This window comes from Periplaneta americana, chromosome 10 (assembly GCF_040183065.1).
Source record: "Periplaneta americana isolate PAMFEO1 chromosome 10, P.americana_PAMFEO1_priV1, whole genome shotgun sequence".
Taxonomy (NCBI): Eukaryota; Metazoa; Arthropoda; class Insecta; order Blattodea; family Blattidae; genus Periplaneta; species Periplaneta americana.
The window spans coordinates 183,546,454-183,572,953 of record NC_091126.1 but is presented as its reverse complement, the minus strand read 5'-3'; the positions used below and the strand labels follow the sequence as shown (position 1 = coordinate 183,572,953).

The window sequence follows — 26,500 nt, the reverse complement described above, 5'->3', positions numbered from 1 at the left end:
CGCCCCATTTCTTCAATGCAGAAAACTATTGTTCCTTTTCCTCATATTGTGATCATAGTCACTCATTTTCTTCTTTAATTTGTTGTTCTCCGCTATCAGCTCTATCTTCTTGCTGATGCTTTCTACCTTTCGACTTAAATTTTCAAAAGTCTGATTCTTCATTGGTACTTCACCCTGCTTCACTCTTGTACTAAACTTCATTTCCTCACTCTTTAATTCACTAACTTTATCATTTCCTGAAATCACTTGTACTCACTCTTCTTCCATCTTCCCTATCTGTACTTCACTTCTTCTTAAATTCTCACTCAGTTCAAAGATCTTTGTACTTGACTAGGCAGAGCATTGTGCATATGGGACTGCTTTCGAATGAGTTCTGCTGTAGATCGACTCTGGGGATATATAAAAGCATCTGATCAATACATCTCTTTATTGGAGCTTGCATTAATTTTATTTCTGCTAATGGTGGATATTAAAAAAAATTTCCTGTGGACCCTACACATCAGATGTCAGCATATTATCGTTTCTTGGGTATAATTTCTTGCATTTTCTTATGTATTTCTTTCTTTAGACTTAATAAAAGTTTATCAAATTTTTAATAATAAGGACGTATTTTTATAAACAATGTTCTTATAGATTATTGCCTTGTAAATTCTAGTACTTCTACATTGTTTTAAAAATAGCTATGTAAGGATGAATTTTCAGAATTAAGTTCACATTTACGTCCCAAATCTTTTACCATGGAATGACTCATCATGCCATGTGGAGTGTGGCATTATATGGGACAGAAACATGGAAATGAAGAGAAACTACTAGAAGCATTTGAAATGTGAATATGGAGAAGAATGTAGCATGTGAAATGGACAGACAGACTAAGAAATGAAGTTGTGCTAGAAAGAGTGAGAGAAGAAAGAATAATGCTGAAACTGATCAGGAAGAGAAAAGGAAATTGGCTGGATCACTAGCTAAGACGAAACTGCATACTGAAGGATGCACTGGAAGGAATGGTGAATGGGAGAAAAGTTGCGTGCAGAAGATATCAGCTGATAGACAACATTAAGATACAGGTGAACACGAAGTCTTTATCTGATTATAAACATTTGTAACTTAAAAACTACCTTAGATGGAAAAAATGAAAGTTACAATTGTAACTTAAAAACTACCTTAGATGGAAAAAATGAAAGTTGCGGCATTACATTGTCTGATTCTTAAAGTTTTCTTCCCTTACATATAGCACTGCAGTATAGTAGAGTTCAGTATCAAAATGGCGTCTATCAGAAAAAAGTGTAGTGTGTTTTGCAGTATCTCGAAATGAGGTAGCACATTACAGTTCAGCGGCACTTCCAGAGAAATAATGGATGAAAACCATGAAAAGTTGGTATGTAAAGTTTAAAAACACTATAGACCAGAGAAGTAGCTGGTAGACCTGGAGTGACAGATGAGACTATTGCTGCTGTGCTCACAACTTTTGAATACTATCTGAAAAAATCGACGCATCGTGTCTCAAATGAACCTGGTGCAACCCAGAGTACTATGATTAAAATGTTCACAAATGGCTGCAGTTCGACGCACACAAAATGCAAATCATGCAAACATTGTTACCACACAATTATCCCTGAAGTTCTGCACTTTCTGCGAACATTCTGGAACAAATTAAACAACACAATGACTACCTTAAGCAAATTTGTTTCTCTGATGAGGCAGTCTTTTACACCTCCAGAAGTCAACAGACACAATGTTCGGATTTGAGGGTCGGAAAAGCGAGATGTTGGCAAAAACATGGCATGAACTCGGGTATAGGTTATACATTCTATGGGCAACAAACAGTACACATTTTGAAGTGTATGCCTCAAACTTTGTAAGTTGAGGTATCAATTGCTGGAAACCGCATCTCTGTACCTAGCGTAGTTTTTCAGTAATATATGTTTATAATCAGGGAAAGAGTTTCTGTTCATCTTGTATATTGATTGTATGCAGAGTCTAAGAGGAAAGTGAAAATAGGCAGAATTATAGAATGCAGAGTTTGCAGAATAATATAAAGGTCCCGGGTTCGATACCTGGCCCCAGAACAATTGTTCCCTCGAAATTATTCAAATCAATCTTACAGGAAGTTATACCTGAAAGCTTGATTTGCAAATGAATGAATGCTCATGTAACATGGTTTCTTCCTTAGGTATGAGAAGTATTTCCAGATCTTGGTTGTGTGTTTTTATTACAATGTGTGCGTGCATGCACGCTTGATAACATTCAAAATTAATATTTGAGCATTGGAATCATAGTTTCATGTATAATTGAGTGCAGTTCAGTAAAAAAAATACTGTTAAGTATGTTGTTGGAGAAGTTTGATTTTGAATGTGACTGCAGATCTGGAATTAAATCACACATGAACTTTAATGTAAAGCAGCTTACTACTAGGTAATATCAAGTATGACATGTCTGCTGCCATCTAAATGAGAAAAATACAACGAAATTTATTAGAAAATATTTTGATGGATTGCAATAAAGAAAACTGTATATATGTGTTTCTTTCTTCCTTTTACACACCTTTTCTAGAAAGTATTTCTTTACTGTGAATGAAATTTCATATTCTTATTTATTTTCAAGAAAAATATTTTATACAACTCTTAAATGTATATTGTTACAAATGAGACTGATATTAAAATGATTTTTGGTATGCAAGAAGTGTGTTGTGTGGTTTGAAATGTTTTATAAATGAAGTTTTGTACCTCCTGGGTTTAAAATACGATCGATTGTATAAGTATAATAGAACGTATAAACGAAGAACATATAACTGAAATAAATTAACGTGGAAAATATAGAAATTTTTCTGGAAATTAAGGAAAAAACATATAAGTGTGAAAAACGTATAAATGAAGTTTTACTGTAGTATTTAAAATATTGTGTATATGTATATATGTGTGTATATATATATATATATATATATATATATATATATATATATATGTGTGTGTTTGTGTATATATATGGTATAAGGTATATTATTTACAGAAAACAGTCACCTGGTGCAGGGCTACCAACCAACACAACACCAGTACAATTACTTCACAGAGAAAGGTATCACATTAAATGAACACAAAGTTGGAAACTTAGTTTCTGCATGGAATGATTTTCTTTCAATATTGCTATTGGTGTATTTTCACTTTGGTTTATGCTTTCAACATTTTATTCATTAACCAACTATATTAAACCAATGTATGAACAATATGATGTTTTTCCTCCTTACTTGTAGCAATAATTACATTAGTTACATACATTTCTATAGAATAAGATTTGGCAATGTTATCGTAGAACAGTATTGTAGGCTATTAATCTTTCCCTTTGAATTTCTCTTCAATGGATAGAAATATTATGAATGTGTAATATGTGATATGTACTGGTGCAGTATATTTTCTGTTAAAATGTACAGTTATTCCTTTCTTACAACGTTTAAAGTTATTATGAAACACACTGTAAATATGTTGCTCCTACTCATTCTTTCAGTGAAATAGCATAAAATTCACAACCAATTTTAATGAAGTTTCATATTTAGGAAGCGGAAAGTAGAAAAAAAAATTCCCATGCATGTTTAATCAAAATGTAATATTAAATTCGGTCTTCTCGTCAAAATGTTGCTTTATACTTTGATCAAATTCATTTAACTGCACAATGCATATTTCTGTCAAGAATGGTTATCTCCACTTGTATCAATATGGCGTTGCATATTACTTGTGAATTTACAACTAGCATTCGTCAAATTTACAGGTTTTTTAGGTGTTCATTAAGTTCTAATTATATTTTACGTAACTGCCAAGCATTCGATTTTAATCTTTGAAGACTTGATTAGCTGACTGCACACTAGCTTTATATTCTGGAAGTCTTAGATACGATTCCAGAGACCAAATCAAGACCAAGGCATGCACTATGCAATTACTTTAATTTCTCTCTAGAAAGTGGGCGTGCCTAGACATTATTCCTTATTTTCATTATTATTATTATTATTATTATTATTATTATTATTATTATTATTATTATTATTATTATTATTATTATTATACAGTATATAATTCATAGTTCTATTTGTTAACTTTCAAAATGTAATTCTGGACTTACAAATATACCGTATTTATATTTAAAATTCAACTGTTGTTAATTTAGGCACTGGTCTGTCCCAAGGAAATATAATTTGCTTTTCCTCAAAGTTCAGATGTCCGAAAGGCTTTAATTTAAGTTTTCCAACATCACACTTACACACCTCATACAGTCACCCATTTAAATAAAGACATTAAATAAAACAAATACAACTTTATGTTCTCAATGAATTGAACGAAATAACCATAAAAATAAACGATCAAGCTGGCAGAGAACTGTGCGTCAGTACACCACTGTCACACTAACACAACCTTTCTTTGCTCGGAGCTTTTCTGAGATCTGTGAACAGCAAACACCCTGAGGCTTCAGAAAGACATTTCTGTCGAATGCTGCATGAAGGGCATATAACTGCAGGAGTCCAACATGGTTAGATTTAAACTAAATACAGCAGTATCTAATGTTTGCGCGGAAAATAAAATTAGAAGAATAAATATAAATAAAATAGTGTAATAATAACAATAATAATAATTTCATTTACAGAGAGTGTCCTTTTAAAAATATTGGTGCATGCAGTGCTGTTATGCATGTATGTTCGCCACTGCTTAGAGGTTTTTCAGAGTTTTCCTTATTCTCTCTGGACAAAGGCCAAATTTCATTAAGAAAATGAAACATTAGCAAATAGTAAAATAGAATTACGGGTCACACACATACACACATTGTCTCTCTTTCCCACCTCTCTCTACCTCCCTCCCACCCGCCCTCCCTTCCTCTCTTTATTCCCCCTCCCCTCTCACTGGTTATCTGCTTTTAGAATGCCAATCATGGACAAAATGTTCAATGTAACCCATTCACACCATGCCACATCTAAAACATTCAGATTGATTTATTACTAACACAGGGTTGCCATGTTTTGGCACTTTACATGACGAAGAGTAATTTTGAATGATTTTTTCATTCTCTCTGCAAAAAATTAAATCCGTTTTCATCAAACACCCACAGTTTTTATGTAATTTTTTACGTGTGCTATATTTAAATTTTGCACATAATCTTATACTGCAATCAATATAATTTGTCCTAAAGTGATTGAACACGATCTACTGTGAAACAATCGAAACTTCTCGAGTTGTCTAGAAGTACATAGAAGCATTACAGTCATATGATAATAATTTTGAAGTGAAATTTATATGTGTAAACGTTATCAGGTTATTTCAAATCTGTTTAATGACGGCGACTTCATCACGAAGATCATGTGCAAGTGGCTCTTGACATGTTGAGTTAGAAGAGAATGGCTTGCTAGAACAACATTGAATCTTGGGGGAGAAAAATATCGTTAGTGAATGTCTGGTGAAACGAGAGAAGATCATCTTGCCACCTCTTCGCATTAAACTGGGAATAATGAGACAGTTTGTGAAAGCATTGCAAAAAAATGATCATTGTTTTAAATACATAAGTTCTAAATTTTCCTTTCTCTGTGAGGCTAAACTTAAAGAAGGAATATTTGTGCGACCTAACATAAAAAGTTTGATGAAAGGTGAATACTTCGAAAATTTAATGACCCATGAAGAACAAGTGGCTTGAACAGGATTTAAGCATGTGGTTGATAATTTCTTGGGGAGTAGGAAACACCCAAATTTCAAAAACATTATAGAAAATATATTGATAGCAATGAAAAATTTAGGATGCAATATGAGCATTAAAATACATTTCCTTCGTAGTCATCTGGACTTCTTCCCTGATTTTCTTGGAGATTACAGTGAAGAATACGGATAAAGAGTTCATCAAGACATGAAAGAAATAGAAAAGCGTTATCAAGGCAGGTTGGATGAAGTGATGATGATACTGTTGGCTATGAAAAGAGACAATGAGAAGCTGCAACACAAAAGACAATCTTGAAGACAGAATGTCGAGATGAAGAGGAAGTGGTGGTGCAAAATGAAGTGTCTGCATGAGACTTGGAATGAGTTGTACCTAAATTGTAAATATGAACAAGATAGCGCTATTTGATTTCGTTTACTGTATAGACATTTTCAAAGATTACTTGATTTATGTATTTAAATGTGTTGATATTACAAGAGTGGAGCTATAAATATGGCAATTCTTTAACTCTTAATAAAATTTTCATACTTGATAGGCAAAATCTGACTTCATATTCTTCAACAGAAGCCAACAATTAATCAAAATCAACCTTCGACATTAAAAGCCTTGAACCAAAATTTAATTTCGCAAACCTGTGTTATTACTAGCCTATTTTTATTATCAGTATTTAGTAGCGATTTGATATTTGGTATTTAGACTTAGGAAATTAAGCTGAAAAGGTTATGCTGCTAAATAATTCCTTATATTACTGTATACTGCATTCCTTATATTTCTGTATAAAGTACCATTAATACAAAATTTATTATGAATATTAATACTTGTTTTTAATTTAGCATTAGTTAACAATGTTGAGTCTGTCTGTCTTGCTTCAAAATTGAGTAACAACTGTGAATACATTTTGTGAGTTCTGTGAAACATTCCCCCACGCGGCTGCACACACAATAGGATACCAACATTAACATATGTGGGACTTCACTTAAATCGACTTTGCCAAAAAAATCCATGAAAAATACCCATTATGCACTTATTTTTTTCACTCTGTAGTTCTATTTCTAATCCTTACTTAAATTATCTGGACAAATATTTGAAAATATCTAGACAAATAGAGTTTCAAAATATTTACAACATTATCAAATTTTGAAAATTCGACATATTTTAAATTTAATTGTGTTAGATGTTTGAAAACATTGCTGACAGTGTAACTGTATGATTTTTGTAAATAATCTATAGCACTGCTGTAATAGCAGAAAGTTTCTTCGAAATTTTGTCATCTTTGGGAAGCATTTAATTTAAACAGGAACACAACACAAAATAACAACTTATTAATAAATGAAAGTTTCCTACTAAACATATTCAACAATGACTCAACTTCTTTCTTCTTCCACTGCATTCTCTTCCAGTTAGCTGTAAAAATGTTTGTGTGACGTCATTGAGCCCATAGTCCAGGTCTGTCATTATTGCTTGTATAGCATATGCACTTGCACAAGTGTAGTAATTCAGAATTCCTTGTTACTGTGAGTTTAATTTCATTCAGTTAGAATATTATTAATTTAATATGACTTTTTCTAATGTTTTTGGTTGTTCTAATAATATCAACAACCCTGATGACAAAAAAAAAACTGGGAATATTTCTTCATAGATTTCCTAATCGTAATTCTTCACCGACATGGTTAAGAAATTGGAGGAGATACTGCAAAAGGAAACATTTTAATCATGAACCTGGAGCTAGATTATATTCATTACATTTAACAGAAAATGAATTTGAACAATTCTAATTATTAAAAATGAAATTGATGAAAGACGAATACAGTCCTAGACTAAAACCCGGGTGTGTACCTACTATAAATGTGAAAATCATAATTTCAGACCAAGTATTAATAACAATACTTCAAATCACTGTGATGGACCGTCAATGACAAAATAGATATGATCTGAGAAATATGAAATAATGTAGAGAATGGAATTGGTTCAACATATTCTAGAAAATGAAGAAGGATCTATAGATGACAGATGAACCCTCTGCTGTATGTGTCGAACCTTCCCAACAATGAAGGAATAGAGTGTGAAATGGGTTCCGAAATGCTTCGCTATTATGTAGAATTTCCATCCTCAGTACCTTATATTGATTCAGATACAAACGAAACGAGTTATTTAGATGACAATTTATATGCACCAAGTAATGAAGATGAATGAGTGTGAGTTTAGTAGTTTTAATAACGATGTAAGAAATGAAATTGTGGAATTACATGAAAATTTTACCATGGTTTGAAGTTGTTCGTGATGTGTGTTGTACTGTATGTAAGCAGAAAATTAAAACTATAAAGCACTACCGGTACTTATATGAGACATGACATTTTAGGGCAATTTTTTTTAATTGCATAAATGTAATATTTAATATGTTACTTATAATATCTCAAAACAATTTTGCTAAATTCTTATTATAATCTAATAAAAATGTGTTTTTTTTTTCCATCTGGTTGGGCGTGGCTCCCCTGCCAAATGTCAAAATGTAATAATTTCTATAAATTTCGCTAAGTATTAGTGTGTTGGTGATTTTCTTTCACAGAAGTATTAGTGTGTTGGTGATCTTCATTCCCAGAACTTGTCATTCTGAATATCTGGAATATAGTGTCATCTTTGAGTAAGTGAGAAAAAACAAACAAATGAATTTTCTGTTTGCAAGCAGCAAAACATATGGCAAATTTCTTTGGTTAGGAAGTAATTACTAGTATCTGTTGTGCATTATTATAAAATATAGTGGTATTCTAGTGTATATAAATAATGATTATTTTAGTGTTCTTTCGTGCTGCTTTATTCAAATATTCATTGTAAAATGGTGAAAACAACTGGCAAAAAGTGCAAGAGCTGCAAGGTGAAATCATATTGGGCCTATCTCATGTGCATCTAGGCCTAGATCTCCTACTGCACCTACATCAACAGCATCACAAAATTTTGTGATAAATGATGGTTCTTCAACCCAGCCACAGCCACAGACTGTAACTTACAAAAAACTTGGCATTGAGACAAATGTAGCATCTGTAGGAATTACAATTCATGCAACCCGTGAATATATTTTTAGTCATATGCTATCCTTGAATTCCCTTTTTACTAGTGTGATTTGTAGTGAGTGTAATAACAAAACTCTGTCACTACAAACAAGAGAAAAACATGGATTTTCTACAAGACTAATTGTGAAGTGTCAGATTTGTGATTCAGTGTTATGCGACACATATTCCAGCCCTAAAATGACTAATCTTAAAAGTAGAGGTAGAGTAGCTTTTGATGTAAATAGAAAAATTGCACAGGCTTTCAGTTCTTTGTGGGGGGGGGGGAGACATGCTGCTCTAGAACATTTTAGTTTAGCAATGAACACCAATGTGATGTGCAGTGCTACTTATTATGCTCACATCTTATGTATCTAAAGATGTGATTCCCTTTGTTAATAAAGTATTGGAAAATGCAAGGAAAAAAGTGAAAAGGGAGCACTATAAAGAATCCCGTGAAATAACTAGCCAAGATGTAATCAATATTGCTGTCAGCTATGATGACACATGACAAAAGAGAGGCCACACAAGTAATTATGGTGTTACCTGTGTAGTTGACATTTTGACAAGACTTGTATTGAATTGAAAGTCCTTTCAAAATATTGCCATGCATGTGCCTTGTCAGAAAGACAACTTGAAAGAGAATCCTAAATTTTTCTTCTGGTACGAGGGGCACAAATCTCAGCATGAAAGAAATTCTGCAAATAAAGATTTTCAGGTATAACTCCCTGTAAAGTTGATTTGAATAATTTCGAGGGAAAAATTGTTCCGGAGCCGGGTATCGAACCCGGGACCTTTGGTTTAACGTACCAACGCTCTACCACTGAGCTACTCGGGAACTCTAACCGACACCGATCCAAAGGTCCGGGTTCGATACCCGGCTCCGGAACAATTTTTCCCTCGAAATTATTCAAATCAACTTTACAGGGAGTTATACCTGAAAATCTTTATTTGCATAATACACGTCACTGTTCGTTAACAGTAAACCACAATTTAAGTCACACGGAGTTAGTGTGCACTCGAAGTTGGTTGCTTGACGGTTGTCAGCCCACTTTGAGGTCTGTGGATATAGAGGGAAAAATTGGATCGGTGTCGGTTAGAGTTCCCGAGTAGCTCAGTGGTAGAGCGTTGGTACGTTAAACCAAAGGTCCCGGGTTCGATACCCGGCTCCGGAACAATTTTTCCCTCGAAATTATTCATATGAAAGAAATTATTCTCCAGCAATGCAGGCAAGAGAGAGACTATGGAGAAGATCTGAAAATCTGGGCTTTTGCTATACTACTCTGCTTTCCAATGGAGATTCAAAAACCTTCAACCATTTGAAACAACTGAAAGTTTATGGTAATGAATTTCAAATTACAAGAGAGGAATGCATCAACCACATTTCAGAGACTGAGGACAGGGCTTCGAAATGAAGTGAAAAAATGTTACACTGGGTGACAAGACTTACGGTAGTCTCAAAGACCCTACCGTAGTAAAACTGACACTATATTTTAGATCAGCTATTGTAAATAACATTCCTGGTATTGCTGAAATGAAAAGAGCTGAGTTTGCAACATTGAGTCACTGCAGCAGCACAGATGCTAAATCAGACCGTGCAAAATGCCATCCTGGAGAGACATCTTGGTGTTTCTATAACCGAATTATTGCTAAGGGTGAAACACCAAAACCTCATAAGAAGATGGTAAATACTCCTGTTAGTCACATGTTTGCGGCAACTGAAATGGACAGAGCACCCCAAGGCACACCGCTGTCAGGAGTGAAACAAAATATAAGCAAGAAGATAGACCATCGTTGACTAAAGCAAAGTGTCAGGCATTCTTTGCATTTGCAGAAAACAGCTAGACAGGCAGACAGTCTCTCCTGAAGCAGAAGGAAGGCAAAACTTATGGTTCTGGTGAATTCTGATTGGTGAGTTTCATAAATTACATGAAAAATTTTAAATTGCCATTTACCGTAACTTTTTTTTCCTGTTTCTGCCCCCTACATTTTACAATAAATATGGTTCAATCGTCATGAAATTTTACAGGAACACAGATGCTATGCCATGTGTCAGCTCCAAGTATCAATTTTGTGAAAGGTTATTTATGGCCCAAATAATGATTTTTTTTTTTCAGTATTTTTTTAAGATAAAAATCAATTATAAATTTTGATGTCAGTATTAACAAAACTAATCAACATACAGAAAAACTGATACTTGGGGGTATTTATCTGACTATTCTGTACCGTATATCAAAATTTGTTAAATTTAGAATAAAATTTGACTACTAATATAGGGTGTTAAAAATGTCAAACTTAATAATTAAAAAATTAATAATAATGAACTAAGAAAGAAATTGCATTCAAACATTGATAATTCCAGTACAGTATCACTAGAAATATACTCTGAAAATTTGGTTGAAATCGGTTTAGTAGAGAAAAAGTTTTGAAAGTTACCATAGTGTCTCCTTAAAACTTTTCATGAATATGGTAATATTTATGCTTGGACACCTCAGTCCATGAAGGGTAAATGACCGAAAGGAAATATAATGATTGGATCTGCATTGCTGCTTTGTGGTATTCTGTTTACACCATTTCGATCTTTCTGGAGATCTATTAGTATGACAATGATTTCTGAAACAGTATTTGATCAGGTTGTAAATATGTTTGCTGCTCCAGTAATTAAGCAGCTGTGGAAAAAGTAAAAAAAGGAAATATATAATGTATGAAGAATTTCGGGAATGATACTTGGCTAGCAAGGGATGGACAATACGACTCACCTGGGTATTCTGCCATGGATTTGCATACAGGTGATATATAGTGGACTTTCAACTAGTGCAAAATAGTATGATAAAGAGCGAGTTAGAGAAAACTCTATGTGAGAAATTACTAAACAGGCCGAAGAAGGAAGAAAACTTGTCCTATACAGATATTTCTCACAGAAGTGTCGGAATTTTGAGCAGTATCCCAGTATAGAACATGCCTTTGATATATGGCATATGTCGAGAAAATTAATGAAGAAATTTAAAAATGTAGAGAAAAGTACTCTGAAATTCAAGGATGGAAGAATAGTATTAATAATCACTTATGGTGGGCAACAGAGTCATGTAATGGACAGGGACAGCTTTAGAGGCAGTGCCATTGTGCCATGGCACTACCAAAACACAAGGGAAAAAAGGAGAATTCAGATTTTCCGCGCAAAACCAGAGAGAAACAAGTTACGCTTGTACTTGCAAACTCTACCGCCAATATTATCGTTGCCGCCAACCACGTTGTAACCAGTGTTTGCAGCATGGATCTGAGCCAGGCACTACGTCCCATAAGAAATATATTGGGATACGCACGCAATTTTCATCTCCTCCCGTCCATTTCAGCATCTAAAAATGTGCCAGGCACAGTTTACCACTTTCGTTTTCAAATGCTTGGGTAGCTGTATACAACCCCATTCACTCCTTTACCTCGCATTCTCATCTGTTTTCCCGCTTTGTTGAAATAAGTTTCTTAGAGGAAAGGATGCAAAAATAAGGTAATAAAATCCTTGCCAGTTTCTTAAAATACTTTGTTTAAGAATGCTTTTATTTCAGTATATTTCTAACTGTAGTGCGAAACTGTAAACCTGTGAAGTGTTATCGTATTATGTAAGTTGTGAAGAAATCAAGTCAGTTATCACTTTATTAAAATTTCCGCTTTCAGTATTAACATATTATGAAAACTAAATTCCTGTTAAATAATTTACTTAGGCCTACACCACGTTTAAATATTCACCAAAAACAGCAAAGTGCTAGAGTTAACATATCTGGCAAATTCAACTTGGATGTTTATTGTAAAGAAACAACTGGTTGTGTGTTCTGTTCCGAGGTGAACGTAACTAGTCAAAAGGAGTCTTACAGATTTACTACACTTACAGCTAAGTGATAAACTAAAACACAAAAAATCAAAGGTTCGTATGAATAACGTCTTCAGTTTGTTTGTGCTGGTTAAAGAGAATATTGAAATTCAGTTAAACTTACATTACAGACTCGCGTAAAAAAAAAACAATGAGCAAGTTGAAGAAAACAGATACAGTATGCCCTAAATTTAATAATAAATTGTATAAAATTTTAAGCATCAGTAGGCCTAAATTTAGTATTAATAAGGTACGATAAATCCGACCACTTAGAATACAGGGGCGTGTTCGGTAAATTAATTCACTTCAGTTCTGAGTTAGATAAAGACTTAAAATTTAAAAGAGCACTTAACCAAATCAACAGCATTTAAGGGTACTTCTAAAATCATTCAAAACGAGTTGCATGACTGCATGTTGAAAGTGTTCCATGTACAAATAAAAAAGAACTAATGATTATAGACTATGTTTCTATCATTGTTTACTATACGACTGATGTTTCAACTCTTCTTACTATTATGTTACGAGCCACCGGCATAGCTCTGTTGGCTCAGGCGTTTACCTGCCGCTCTGGAGTTGCTCTCGGGTGCAGGTTCGATTCCCGCTTGAGCTGATTACCTGGTTGGGTTTTTTCCGAGGTTTTCCCCAATCGTAAGGCAAATGTCAGGTAAGCTATGGTGAATCTTCGACCTCATCTCGCCAAATATATCATTATCACCAATCCCATCGACGCTAAATAACCTCGTAGTTGATATAGCGTCGTTAAATAACCAAATAAATAAATAATGTTACATTATTGATGGAATGCCTGTCTATTAACCGACAAATGTGTATTTTTCCTCTAATTTGTCTGGACTTTGTGTACAGCTGTATACATTGTGGTGAATTTAATAATAATAATAATAATAATAATAATAATAATAATAATCATGGCATTATTACTGTTTATTATTATCCTTATCTCTGGCACTAGGCATTAAGTGTTTATGAGCTGCCACTGGTAATGGAAATGATTCCTTACTGATTGATGAATTCACGTCACTGCTGCACCATATCAAAAACGAATATGAGTGGATGGGAGATGGAGAAGTTATGTGTGTGAACACAATTCACTTACTGAAGAAGAAAAAGAATCTTAACATGGCTCAAAGAATACTCTGATGCGTATTCAGTATTAAAAAAATAATTACTGACAAAACATTTCTGAATTCTTTATCCAGAATTAACTTAGTAAAGGAATGGTTCTGAGTCATGCAAAAATAAGCATTACTCCTCACAGTTCTCACGTTATCTACTTCCACACAACAAACACAATCCGCATCGGAATAATTTCATTTCAGTGTGAACATTTAGTCCAGAATTTATCTGCCTATCTTTAGTATGATTTGAAAATCATTTTCACTCTTATCAGTGTTAGAACTATCTTTCTCAGGTTCAAAATGATAAGGTTTGATGCCACACAAAGCCATAATTTTATTATGTCTACGTTCCACGACAACAGTTATCTGTATCATAGTCATTAATAACTAGCAGGCAGGCTCAATGACGTCACTGCTGCTGTTTTCTTTTGTTTATGAGCGTATTTTTTGAACCGAACGGGGCCATGTTTTTACTGAATGTCTCGTAATTAATACCATCATCAGAATATATGACTGATTCAATTTCTATTTTTGTGTTGTGTTCCTCTTTTACAATTACTTTATTTCATCTCCAACAAATATATTTGCATACCATAGCATCAAAATTTTCAATTATGACTTTTTTTTTTCAGTAATCAAAATTGTATCATTAAACAACTTAAAAGTATTGCATAAAAATGAGAAATACATATTCAGCATTCCTTTCTTAATTTTTGGAAAAAAATTAAGTAGTTTGGGCAGTTTGATGTACAGTCCCCCCAAAAAAGAATGCGATGCTAGAATATTCTAAGTCCCAGACACTGCATGATTGGAGACTCAGAGCACAGCTACATAAGATAACGCATAATTGAGTTACTTAAAATGACTTCACTTGTTTTGTTGTTGGAACTCATTCCGAAACTCACTGAAAAACTGTAAAAAAAATGTAAATGTGTTGTAACAATAGATAAATATTATATCAAATCATGCAGTAACATCGAACTTCAGGCTTTCATGACAAGATTGATATGCCTTGCAGAAGACAATCATTCCATCTCACCTCAGTATCTCAGGTGTCTAAGGCTTTTATATATCATGCAGAAGGGAGCAGGTTCGACTATGTCCGTGCGAGTTTTAATTTCCTTAAAAATGCTAAAACAGAGTTTACAGAGTCCTAGGATTAAGTGGTTGAGCACAAGCAAAATGAGACTGGTTTTGGATAAGTGTTAATGGTCACAGACAATACGAAATTAAATATTATAAAAAATTAATTAATGCATTAGTTATGAAAAATACTTATAAAAATACATGACTGTGACATATTTTAAGAAATAATTATAATTTAGATTTTACCATGTCATTGTAAATGGTGTAATATTTCTTTTTAATAGTAACAATGAAATTTGGAATATTTTTTTACAAGAAGCATTAAGCAACTGATTTTAAATAACAATAACAATGACATTTAAATACTGCCGTATGAGCCACCGAGACAAGATGGAGACACCAGCATTTAGCCAGATTTTTGGTCTCTGCACAAACAAATATTAAAAAATACTGACAAGCAATGCTTTATCATAAGAAGGACCAAGACAGGGATCATGACAGTGACCATGCCAAGCACAACAAGAACCACAACAGGACAGTGATGCTTGTCGTGGTCCATGTCATGAGTCTTGTCTTGGTCATTATTGTGATGTTCGGGGGCGGGTTCAATCCCCACTTGGGCTGATTACCTGGCTGGGTTTTTTCCGAGGTTTTTCCCAACCATAAAGTGAATGCCAAGTAATCTATGGCGAATCCTTGGCCTTATCTCGCCAAATACCATCTCGCTATCACCATTGTCATCGACGCTAAATAACCTCGTAGTTGATACAGTGTCGTTAAATAACCAACTTAAAAAAATTATCGTGATTCTTGTTGTGGTCCTTGTCATTGAGCTTATAGTGGCACTTATCATGGTCCTTACCTTTATCCTTGTTCTCTTCATCGTGATCTTTATTGTGACCCTTGTCTTTTTCGTGGTCCTTATCACGATTTTTGTTTTCTTTATTGTGGTCCTTGTCCTGGTACATTTTGAATCATGGTCCTTATGGTAGTCTTGGTCCTTCTCGTGATCCTTATCGTGGTGCTTGTTGTGTCCATGTCGTGATCCTTATTGTGGTCCTTGTCTTTGTCCTTGTCAAGGCCTTTGCCATGTTTTCCATGGTCCTTATTGTAGTCATGACCAATATCGTGGTCCTTATTGTTATGGGTTTTTTTCGTTATAATGATCCTTAATATGCTATTTGTCTTCTTTTTCATGGTCGTTATCATAGTCTTGTTCCTTACCAAAGTCTTCGTCCTTATCTTGGCTTTGGTTCTTATCGTGATCCTTTCTTCGTCCTATGTGATCCATGTCGTGGTTCTTATCCTGTTCCTTGTGCTCCATGTCGTGGTCCTTAATGTGATCCTTATTGTGGTGCTTGTTGTGGTCCATGTCGTTTTTCTTACAGTGGTCCTGGTCATTTTCCTTGTAATGGTTGTCTTTGTCATGGTCATTATCGTGGTACTTGTTGTCTTTCTCATATTCTGTAGTCCTGATCCTTATCAAAATCCTTATTGTGGTCATTGTTGTAGTGGTCCATGTCTTGAACTTATCTCGGTCATTTTCATTGTCCTTGTAGTAATCCCCATCGTGATTCTTATTGTAATCATTTCCATTGTCCTTGTAATGGTTTTTATATTTCCAGAGGACACTAGATCTTCTCTGTTCCCGATGCCCTGTAATGTTGTGTTGAGTACCAAGACATACAGGGATCAGAGGTAATGAAATTGCTGATAGGTTGGCGAGGAAGGGCTCGAAAAATACTTTTATGGGACCGGAACCTGCCCTTGGTATCACTCCTTGGAGGGCCAGATTGGAAATCACGCAATGGGTGATTCACCAGCATGGCACACTGGAGAAATCTCACTAATGTTAGGCAAGCTCGAACATTGATGGAGGTTCCTAGCAGAAAGATCGGTAGGATACTCTTATCCTTTAACCATGCACAGCTTAGAGGTATAGTGGGCCTATTAACAAGACACAACACTCTAAGGAAACACTTGCATGTGATGGGACTGACTACAGACCCCACATGCAGGAAGTGCGGAAGAGAAGTAGAATCTTCTCTCCACATATTATGTGATTGTGAGTCTTTATCCACAATCAAATATCTCCTCTTGGGCTTAGGTAGGCTGGGGCCAGAGGATATAAAGAAAGCAGACCCGAGAGCAATCCTGGCCTTCTAGGAGACTTTGGGACTTGGGTAAACTTTCAACTTATATGAGTGGCTTACTTGCATGTGACTGAAAGGGCTCGACCCATTTCAATTAATTCATTCATTCATTCATTCAATGGTCTTTATCATGATCTTTATTGTGGCCATTGTCATTTTCTTTGTGGTGCCTTTATCATGATCCTTATCATAGTCATTGCCAGTATCCTTGTAATGGCCCTTATCGTGATCCTCATGGTGGCCATTGTCTCTGTAGTGGCCCTTATCATAGTCATTGTCATTGTTCTTGTAGTGGTCCTTATCATGATTATATTATTATGATCATTGCCCTTATAGTGGTCCTTATCGTGATCGTTACTATGGTCCTTTACATTGTCCTTATCGTGGTCCTTATCATGGTCCTTGTAGTCTTTGCCATGGTGCTTTCATGGGCCTTGTGATCCTTATTGTAGTATGTTGTTATTGTAATCCTTTTCGTGGTCTTTGTCTTGGTCCTTATAGTAGTCCTTGTCTTTGTCATGTTTCTTATCGTGTTCTTTGTTGTCTTTGCTTCGATCCTTATCATGGCCCTGTTTATTGTAATGATCCTTATCGTTCTTTTTGTTGTTTTTGTAATGGTTCTTGTCATTGTATTTGTTGTCTTTTTTGTGATCCTTTTGTGGTTTTTCTCGAGATCTGTATCGTTCTTATTGTGGTCCTTATTTTGATCCTTATTGTGGTACTTGCCATGGTCCGTGTCGTGCTTCTTATTGTAGTCCTTCTCATTGTCCTTGTCTTTGTCATGGTTATTATACTAGTCATTGTTGTCTATGTCATGGTCCTTATTGTAGCCCTTGTTGTCTTTGTCATGGTCCTTATCGTGGCCCTTGTTTTGTCTCTCATAGTTCATATCATGGTCCTGGTTCTTATAGTGATTTTTATCATGATCCTTGTCTTTGTTCTTTTCATGGTCATTATAGTGGTCCTTGTCTTTGTAATGGCACTGCATTCATTTGTCATTTAATTAACAACATTGTTTTCCTTCTTTCGTAAGTGACTTTTGCCACACAGTTCCTTTCATACTTTCATTAAAAATTAAAAATCACGGATGTAATCAGGGACCTATATACCAGAAATGAACAGATACAGTAGCGTGCAAATTAATCCAAACACGACATATTTTTACATTTTCTGTCATTGTTGGCCTCACAGCAGCTCATACCGCTTTAATTGACATCTGTAGTACGTGTAATTCCATTGTTGAAGGTCTGTCGTTATTTTTTTTATAATATGTGACATTTTGCCTGTCGTTTTGTACTTATAAGCATTTCAGTTGTGTTGAAGACTTAATACTGCAATCCTGTGTACATTCTGTCGTCTTCACAAATGGATACAACTCCACGAAAACGGTCTAAAATTATAACATTAACAGAGCATTCTTCTATGACACAGAGGCAAATTGCTGCAGAATGTCACATCGGTTTGGCTACTGTTAATTCGATCATAAAACGATACAGGGACACTGGATCCATCACACCCCAGAAAAAAGGAAACTGTGGCCGGAAAAGGAAGACTTCACCTGCAGATGATCGTTTAATTGTCAGGAAAAGTAAATTAAATCCTAGACTAACTGCTGTCAACTTAACCCGCGAGTTTATGGCTACCACTGGGGCGAATATTCACGTCACAACAGTGCGGCGTAGGCTTTTGGAAGCTGGACGAAGGGCTCGTGAGCCTATTAAGAAGTAACTGCTAACCCCTGTTATGTGCAAAAAACGCTTAATGTGGGCAAAATTACATCAACACTGGACAGTGAATGACTGGAAGAATGTACTTTTTTCCGATGAGTCTCATTTCGAGGTCCACGGCCACCGTGTTTCTTACGTACGGAAAGGATCCGAAAAAGTAACAGCAGCTCATCTCCAACAAGCACCCAAATACCCCCCTAAAGTAATGTTTTGGTGTTGTTTTACACATGGAGGGCCTGGAGCATTAATACCTGTCAAGGGAATGAATTCTGACAAATATATTCACTTATTGGAAACCAGAATCGTACCCCAGCTGCAAAAATCATTTCCGGATGGCAGAGGTGTGTTCCAACAAGACCTGGTGCCATGCCATACATCTCGAAAAACTACAGAATTCTTCAACAAGAAGAATATTCAGGTACTCCCCTGGCCAGGCAACTCACCCGACATCAACCCCATTGAGAACTTGTGGTCAATTTGCAAAAGAAGAATGCAAAAATGGATTGTTCTACAAAGGAGATGATGATTTCTGCCCTCATTGGTGTATGGTTTCGCGATGAAGAAATGAATATTTGTGGGAAATTAGTGGAATCCATGCCAAATCGTCTCAGAGCTGTTATTAGGAACAAGGGAGGCCACATAGATTACTGAGGTATGTCTTAGATCCTTTTTTTATCCCGTTTGAGTGTTTTTGCATAAGTAATTACGTTGTTCAGATTAATTTGCACGCTACTGTATCTGATAACATTTCGACTGGTGTGCAGTTTGGAATAAGGTGAAAATACGCATGCACAGCCAAATATCTTCGTATGTGACTACATCGATATTTTGTGAATCACGCTATAGAACTTAGACTTTCACATCACCAAGTGTCATCTCATTTTTTTTTGGGGGTGGGGATTGTGCTTTTAAAATAACTACATATTACATGGAAGCTTTGTAATAATCTTTAATTACTTTTATCTAAACACAGTTACCTAGAAAAGACATGTATTATTAATTCTTGAAACTCACATTCTACAATTAAAAAAAAAAATACATATTCTGCCCTTCTTTGGCTGAACAAAAGGAATGTAACTTTTTAAAACAAGTGTTCCAGTATCAAAATCTAAAATTTAGCATTGATGTTTCCAGGCATTATGTATAATGTGCACACTGTAGGGTTTACTTTTCATGATAACCTTTTCTTTTTCCGAAACTCATATGAGCATTGTAAGCAGAAAAGCTCCAACATTTTCTAAAGACAGTTAAATATGACTACTGCTTTTCTTCAAATTTACAAAAATTCTAGAAACTGACGTCCCTTTCTTCTAAAATACCAAAGTCCTATGATGATAAATAAAAATTAATAACTACTAGAATAGGAAAAGGGAAAGTTTACTGTTCTATTGCAATTGTAATGCAATGTTACATTGATTCATTGCAATCTTCACATGGGTCGCAATACAAGGCATTTTCCTGTTGCCACTATTAGAAGTGTCCATATCAAAGAAGAGGAATTGCTTACCCTTCTATAAACATTTTAAATTCCTTTAAAATCTCATACACTTGGTACTAAATTGTTTTTTTTTTTTACCAGTGTTCCTTTCCATTATTCATTTCGTTTATTTCTGACTTTGTTCCTCCATAGTGTAACTACAATGCTGTCATTGAATAATTGTTAATTTTGTGCAACAATTGAAGCTGTTACAGAATTTATTACGTTATACATTGTGATAATATAAAGTTGACTCAACACCAATAACAGGTTTATCCTCTAATGTACTGATACCCTCTTTTAAAAAGAACATAATTTTGGCGCTGCTGTAAATCTGACTAGCACAACAGTTATGTAGAACTGTTGACAGATTCAGTTTCATGTCTCTCCTTCACAAGGATTGGAAAATTTCTTTTGTTGTTATGTCACATAGGCCAAATTGATGTTCTTTTTTTTTTTTTCTCGAGGCAAACAAAAGGAATATGACTTTTTAAAACAGGAGTAAAATTTTTCCCACTTCTCTAAATACACACAAAATCTCATTGTTTTATGAGTATTAGAATAAACTCTGTTCACGTCTTAAGAAAAACTGCACACAACTCAAACAAGCAATAATCACCAATAAGTCCACACTGGAAAGTTATGTGGTACATGGAATACAGAATAACAATCATTTTCACGTTATATGAAAATTTAAATTAATTTGCTACTTCTGAAATTTAGTATATGAAATTGTCAGTCTATTTGTTTTCATTACGTTACTGCCATTCAGAAATTATATATATATATATATATATATATATATATATATATGTATTTCTGTTTAATGTACCAGTATTTACATTGTTATATAGCCGCAGATCATTTATTTGCTTTGTGCTGTACAGTTACAAGCATATAACAATGAACTAGAGTAAAAGTGAATAGAACCAAGACCATGCGCGATAATGAAACAATGTGATAGGCCTATTCATTGTGTTTCGACATATTATGATATCCATACAAAAAAGAAATAAAGTAAAAAGAGAATTATAGTCTAGAAATATGGGATTTTAGATGTCCCATGTAGGGTCAATGTGGGACATTTTTTTGTAGTTTCAAATGCAGGATGTCACATAAAATATGGGACCCCTGCACAGTGGGATGTATGGCAAATCTAGCTGGAAAAAATTAAAGAATTGAAGTCTAATATTTTGACAATTTTAGACATGAGAGCTCTTAATCAATATCCATAGTATCTCACAGTATAGAAAGGTGTTGTTTATGTTCAGTCTAGCGTATCACAAGAGGATTGTTTTGGATCTCGTCCATTCGCTGATAGTGCCAAATAGTACTGTAAGTGCTTGTAATTGTTTTTGTGAGAATAAAAGACAGACTTGTGACATGGAAATTGAAGCTGGAGATGTGTAGCCTACTATCATTTGCATGTATAAGCAATGAAAAATATATCACGATAAAACCTTTTATTTGCGTCACATTTATAGACCTTGATTTTGTTAAAATTTTGAACTTAATAAATGTTAATGAGGATTTTTCCTATAAGCCCTACCTTTTAGTGTTCCCCATAAATAAAAGTCACAGAGTGTTATATCTGGGCTTCGTGAAGGCCACAAATTATTACTGATCAGTCTCGTACTGAAAATACACCTCAATTCCCTCATTGAAATGGCAGCTGTATGAGCAGTGGCGAAATCTTGTTGGAAATAAACTGATAATTGTTCTGCTTAAGAACATTACGTTTTCCACTTGATTTTCGATTCTTCACTGAACCTGTTTCTTTAAATCTTTTAGCAAGTCGTCTAATTGTTTTGGCAGAAGGCACAGGTCTGTTTGGAAACTTTATTTGAAATTTTCGTCTTGTTTTCGCACACGACCTTCTCCTTTTATGTACGTATCGTACATATGCACACATTCACACAATGAGAATTTGTTGCTAGGCATTACCTAAATGCACAATAATCACTAAACTTTATACACTAACATTGTACACTTGAAGAATTGAGAGTTTCATTACACGACTTCTAAGCACACTAAATGCCATATGGCTACTGGAGGTCGATTGCGCGGGAGAAAGGTTATGCGCATGCCGGAAACCACGCAGGCAGGATGTGGCTGGCTGGGACCTTTGATAATAATAGCTCTGTATATGTACAACATTTTATGAAAATTGGTTAGATTGGAGAGATATTATTTATTTGTATAGATTTCGCCCATATAACGAGATAGTTTTCCTTATCCAAATGTAACCAGACTTCATACACAAAACAAGTATGGTACTTGTAACTAACATAGAGTATTTTGTGAAAATCTGCTAAATAGGAGAGAAATTACTATTTTTGTAAAGATTCACTTCCTATAAGGGGTAAGTTTTCCTTATCGAAACGTATTGTGACTTCGTACACAAAACAAATATGGTACTTGTGACTAACATACAAAATTTTGTAAAAATCTGTTGTATAGAAGGAAAGTTATTAATTTATTTCGGCTAGATTGCCCAGACATCTCACTGTGCCCTGGTAACCTCAAAGTGTGCATGCTCATGCACACATTCCCTCCCTCCCTCCCTCATACACACACACACACACACACACACACACACACACTCATAGAAGCGTGCCACACCACTACCACAACCACCAGCACATAAGGCCGATGACACAGTGTGTACAATAGAAACTTAGAAATTTCAGTCTGCTGCAACCAACAAATATGTTAGTGGTTGTGAAAAATGCTACTTCACATTGTAATAATTTTGTAAGGTATTATTATAAGTCATAATTATTTTTAAATTTATTTTGTCTCGATATGTAATTCGTTTTTGTATTATTACAATAAGTACGAGTACTTACGAAAATCTATATCATTTCTGGATGTAGGCTATATTTTCTGTCTTTCTCTCTTTCACCCTCTCTTGGTGCAGCCATCGGCCTTGTGAGTTGGTGAAGAGTATGAAGTAAGTTATTTTACTGTGAAATTACTTTAAATGTTTCATTTTTTTCATAATGAGGAATTGTTTGGACATTTTAATTGTCTCGGGATAATTCTTATGGCAGAAGGCTTGTATTTTTTATGTACTGCTATTTTGTAATAATTCCTAGGCAAAAGAGTGTCCACATAAATCCTGCAGCATCACTGTTGATTCTCAATTCTTCAGCTGTATCTTTTCTTCAATTCATGGCCAAGACTTCACATGTTTGTAGTTTTCAAAAAAAAATCGAAGAAGCTCTGGTTTATGCATATTCTAAAAGTTCTTGTTACTTTTTTAACCATGTAGTCTTGTATTAGTTACATCCTTCGTAAGATGCTTCATTGTTGTGCATAATGCATTGTCTGTATTGCAAAGTGCATTGCACTCCCTTAATTCTGAATTTGGCATTCTACATCTACTTCATATTATTAATTGAATGGTGATATGTTCCATTTTTAATGCTAGTAATATCTAAAGCTGAGTTACAGTTGTTCTAAATGTTGTCTTTGATTGTAATTTTGTCCAGTTGTCAGTAACAGCTACAATATTTTATTTTTATTTATAGTATTTTAAATATTCAACTTTCACCTAAAAGATAATATTTTGTGCTGTCAATCTGAGTTGTACATTGCCCTGTTAATTTCAGTTCACAAAATATTTTATTTTCAAAATGAATTTTGTTTGTTCAAATATGTCTTCAGTTTTATACGCCATGTCCCACTTAGAGGGATCAAGAAATAAGTGATAATTTCAAGTGTAAATAATGGTTTATTAACATACCTCTTTACGTAACTTAATGTAAAAACTCTTCGAGTTTCGGAGAATGCTCAATGCAACTCGATGTGTGTGCCTTGAGTTGCTCTGCAGATTCTAAACGGAAGTCAACCTCCCGCCAAGTGTTCTGTAGCATTTGTGGAGTCACTAGTGCAGCTGCATTTGTGATGCATTGCCTCAGTTTCTCCAAAGTGTTAATTCTGCCTCTTTGGTACACAGTATCCTTCACAAAGCTCCAGAAAAAAAAGTCCAAGGGGGTCAGATCGGATGATCTGGGTGGCCTGGCAAGGGGTTCTCGTCTTCTGTTCCACCTATCGGAGAATTTTTCGTCCAAGAACTCACGCACCCATTGATGATAATGGGGTGGGGTCCCATCCTGCTGAAAAACCGATCCTGGGGAAAGTTGGTCAACAACAAAGTTTTACAACATGTCCAGTTACATATTTCCTGTGACTGTAGCCTCTACGAAGAAGAATGGTACAATGACGGAGTTCCTCGTCACTCCACACCAAACATTCACTTTGGGCGTGTCTCTTTCATGTTCACGTATAACATGTGTATTCTCTGAACCCCACATCCAGCAATTGTGCCTGTTGATTTTTCCACATACGAGAAAAGTTGCTTTGGCGGAGAAAACAATGTTATCTAGGTACGAGTTGTCATTGTCAATTCGTAGAAGCATTTCAGCAGCAGAATTTTCCCTAAGCGGACGATCGTTTGACTTTATCTGGTGATGAAGCTGGATCTTGTAAACATACAAATGTAGACGCTTATGCATGATCCTGTGAATTGTTGATCTAGAGATTTGAAGCTCGACACTAGCTCTTGGACTTCTGTGAACTCCTAGTGAATGCCATTCACACACATTCGACTGTCTCCTCAGTTATACATCGTTTCGCATGTTTACTAGTCTGCGGTAGCAAAGATCCCGTTTTTCAGAGTGTTATGTCCCACTTGAGAATTGCTTTATGCCCAGGTGGATCTACATTCCATGTAAGACAAACACAGCATTGTACTCACGTAACAGATTTTTCTTCTGCTAGCTATAGAACGCAGTGAACTTTCTGTGTAGTGTCCACATGTTTACCATAGCGTGTTCTCCTATAAAATGGCTCCAGGCTTGTTTAAGTGCCCTAGCAACAATCAAACGAAAGTTACGCATAAACAAACGAAAGTCATGCATGCAGCTGTTTTCAGACTTTGTTGCATAAACTTAGACAGTTTCTCTGTCTTGTCAGATGTAAATCACAATGATATCTTTATCTGATTTTAAGTGGTGAGCATTTATTTCTCGATGCCTCTAAGCAGAACATGCTGTATTTCGCTTATCAAACATAATAATTTATGAAATGCAGGTGCTCGTTTTACTGCAGTGGAAATCGTTTTGTACTGGTACTGGTAATTGTCTTAATAGTAAATATTTTTAAATGTTCGGCATCTTATATTCTTTACAGTGTAAATAAGTAGCAGTAAAATTAATGCATACTATAATTATTTTATTTTATTCTATTTTTCTTACATGACAGAAAATGAAGTACGAACAACAATGAAACACTTAACAGCTAAAACTGAAGAATAGACTGCATAAGTATTACCTTACTACTTAAAATACTGGACATAATAATACCGACACTCACTCATATATTTAATGCTTTTCTTATTACTTCATCATATCCAACTTTCTGGGGAAAAGCCCTTAGCTGCCCAATTTCCAAAATTATAAAGCCTTCATGTTCAAATTACTATAGACCCATCAGTATCCTACCTGCTCTATCAAAAGTTCTTGTACATAAACAACTGATGAATTACCTGATTATCAATCAGAATTGAGAACTGGACACAGCACAACTACAGCACTTTTAAAGGTCAATGAGGATATTTGCCAAGCCTCCAGTGAATGGAAATTAACGTTATTGGTGCTACCTGACTTTGGCAAAGCTTTTTGACACAGTAGACACAGAACTTCTCTTATACAAATTTAGACAATTTAATCTTTCTGACACTGCTGTTACTTGGTTTGACTCCTATCTTCGTGACCGCCAACAATGTGTTACAATAGGTATTTCCTCCTCGGAATGATGCGTCACGAAGTTCGGAGTACAACAAGGCTCAGTACTTGGACCTCTTTTGTTTATGATGTATGTTAATGACTTGACTAAAATAATAAAACATTGCAGACATCGTATGTACACCAACAATTTACAAATGTACAACCATTTTCATCCTGACGAAATGACGGTTGCAATAAAATGACTTAATAAAGACTTGAACTCTATTTCGATATGGGCTTATAAATTTGGATTGAGGCTGAACCCAGAGAAATCTCAGGCAATAGTGATGGGTCATCATCGTCTTCTTAGTACTGAAGACTGCAAGAATTTGCCTAGCATCATACTTAATTGTACAATTATTGAATACAGTAAAACAGTAAAAAATCTTGGAATCGAAATGGATGATGATCTTAACTGGAAAACTAAAGTTACACATATATGCAAGATAATATTGTCGCCGATCCACCTTTTGAAGCACTTTCTACCACTTACATTAAAAAAGATTCTTATACAGACACCCATGATGTCTCATTTCGA

The 26,500-nt window shown here is 34.9% G+C and overlaps 1 protein-coding gene across 17 annotated transcripts in view; it reads left to right on the top strand.

Moving 5' to 3' along the window:
• Window positions 1-26,500, top strand: part of Vinc (vinculin) — a 299,829-nt gene that overhangs the window by 165,830 nt on the left and 107,499 nt on the right. For 13 of the 17 annotated variants that reach the window (XR_011334655.1, XM_069838599.1, XM_069838600.1 and 10 more), the window contains one exon: window positions 3,007-3,072. The exons of the other annotated variants lie outside the window; for them this stretch is intronic. Coding sequence is in view for 12 of the 13 variants with exons in the window: in XM_069838599.1 (XP_069694700.1) it covers window positions 3,007-3,072 (66 nt within the window). In the remaining variant the exon portion in view is untranslated. The remainder of the gene's footprint in view (window positions 1-3,006; window positions 3,073-26,500) is intronic. 17 annotated transcript variants of the gene reach the window in all.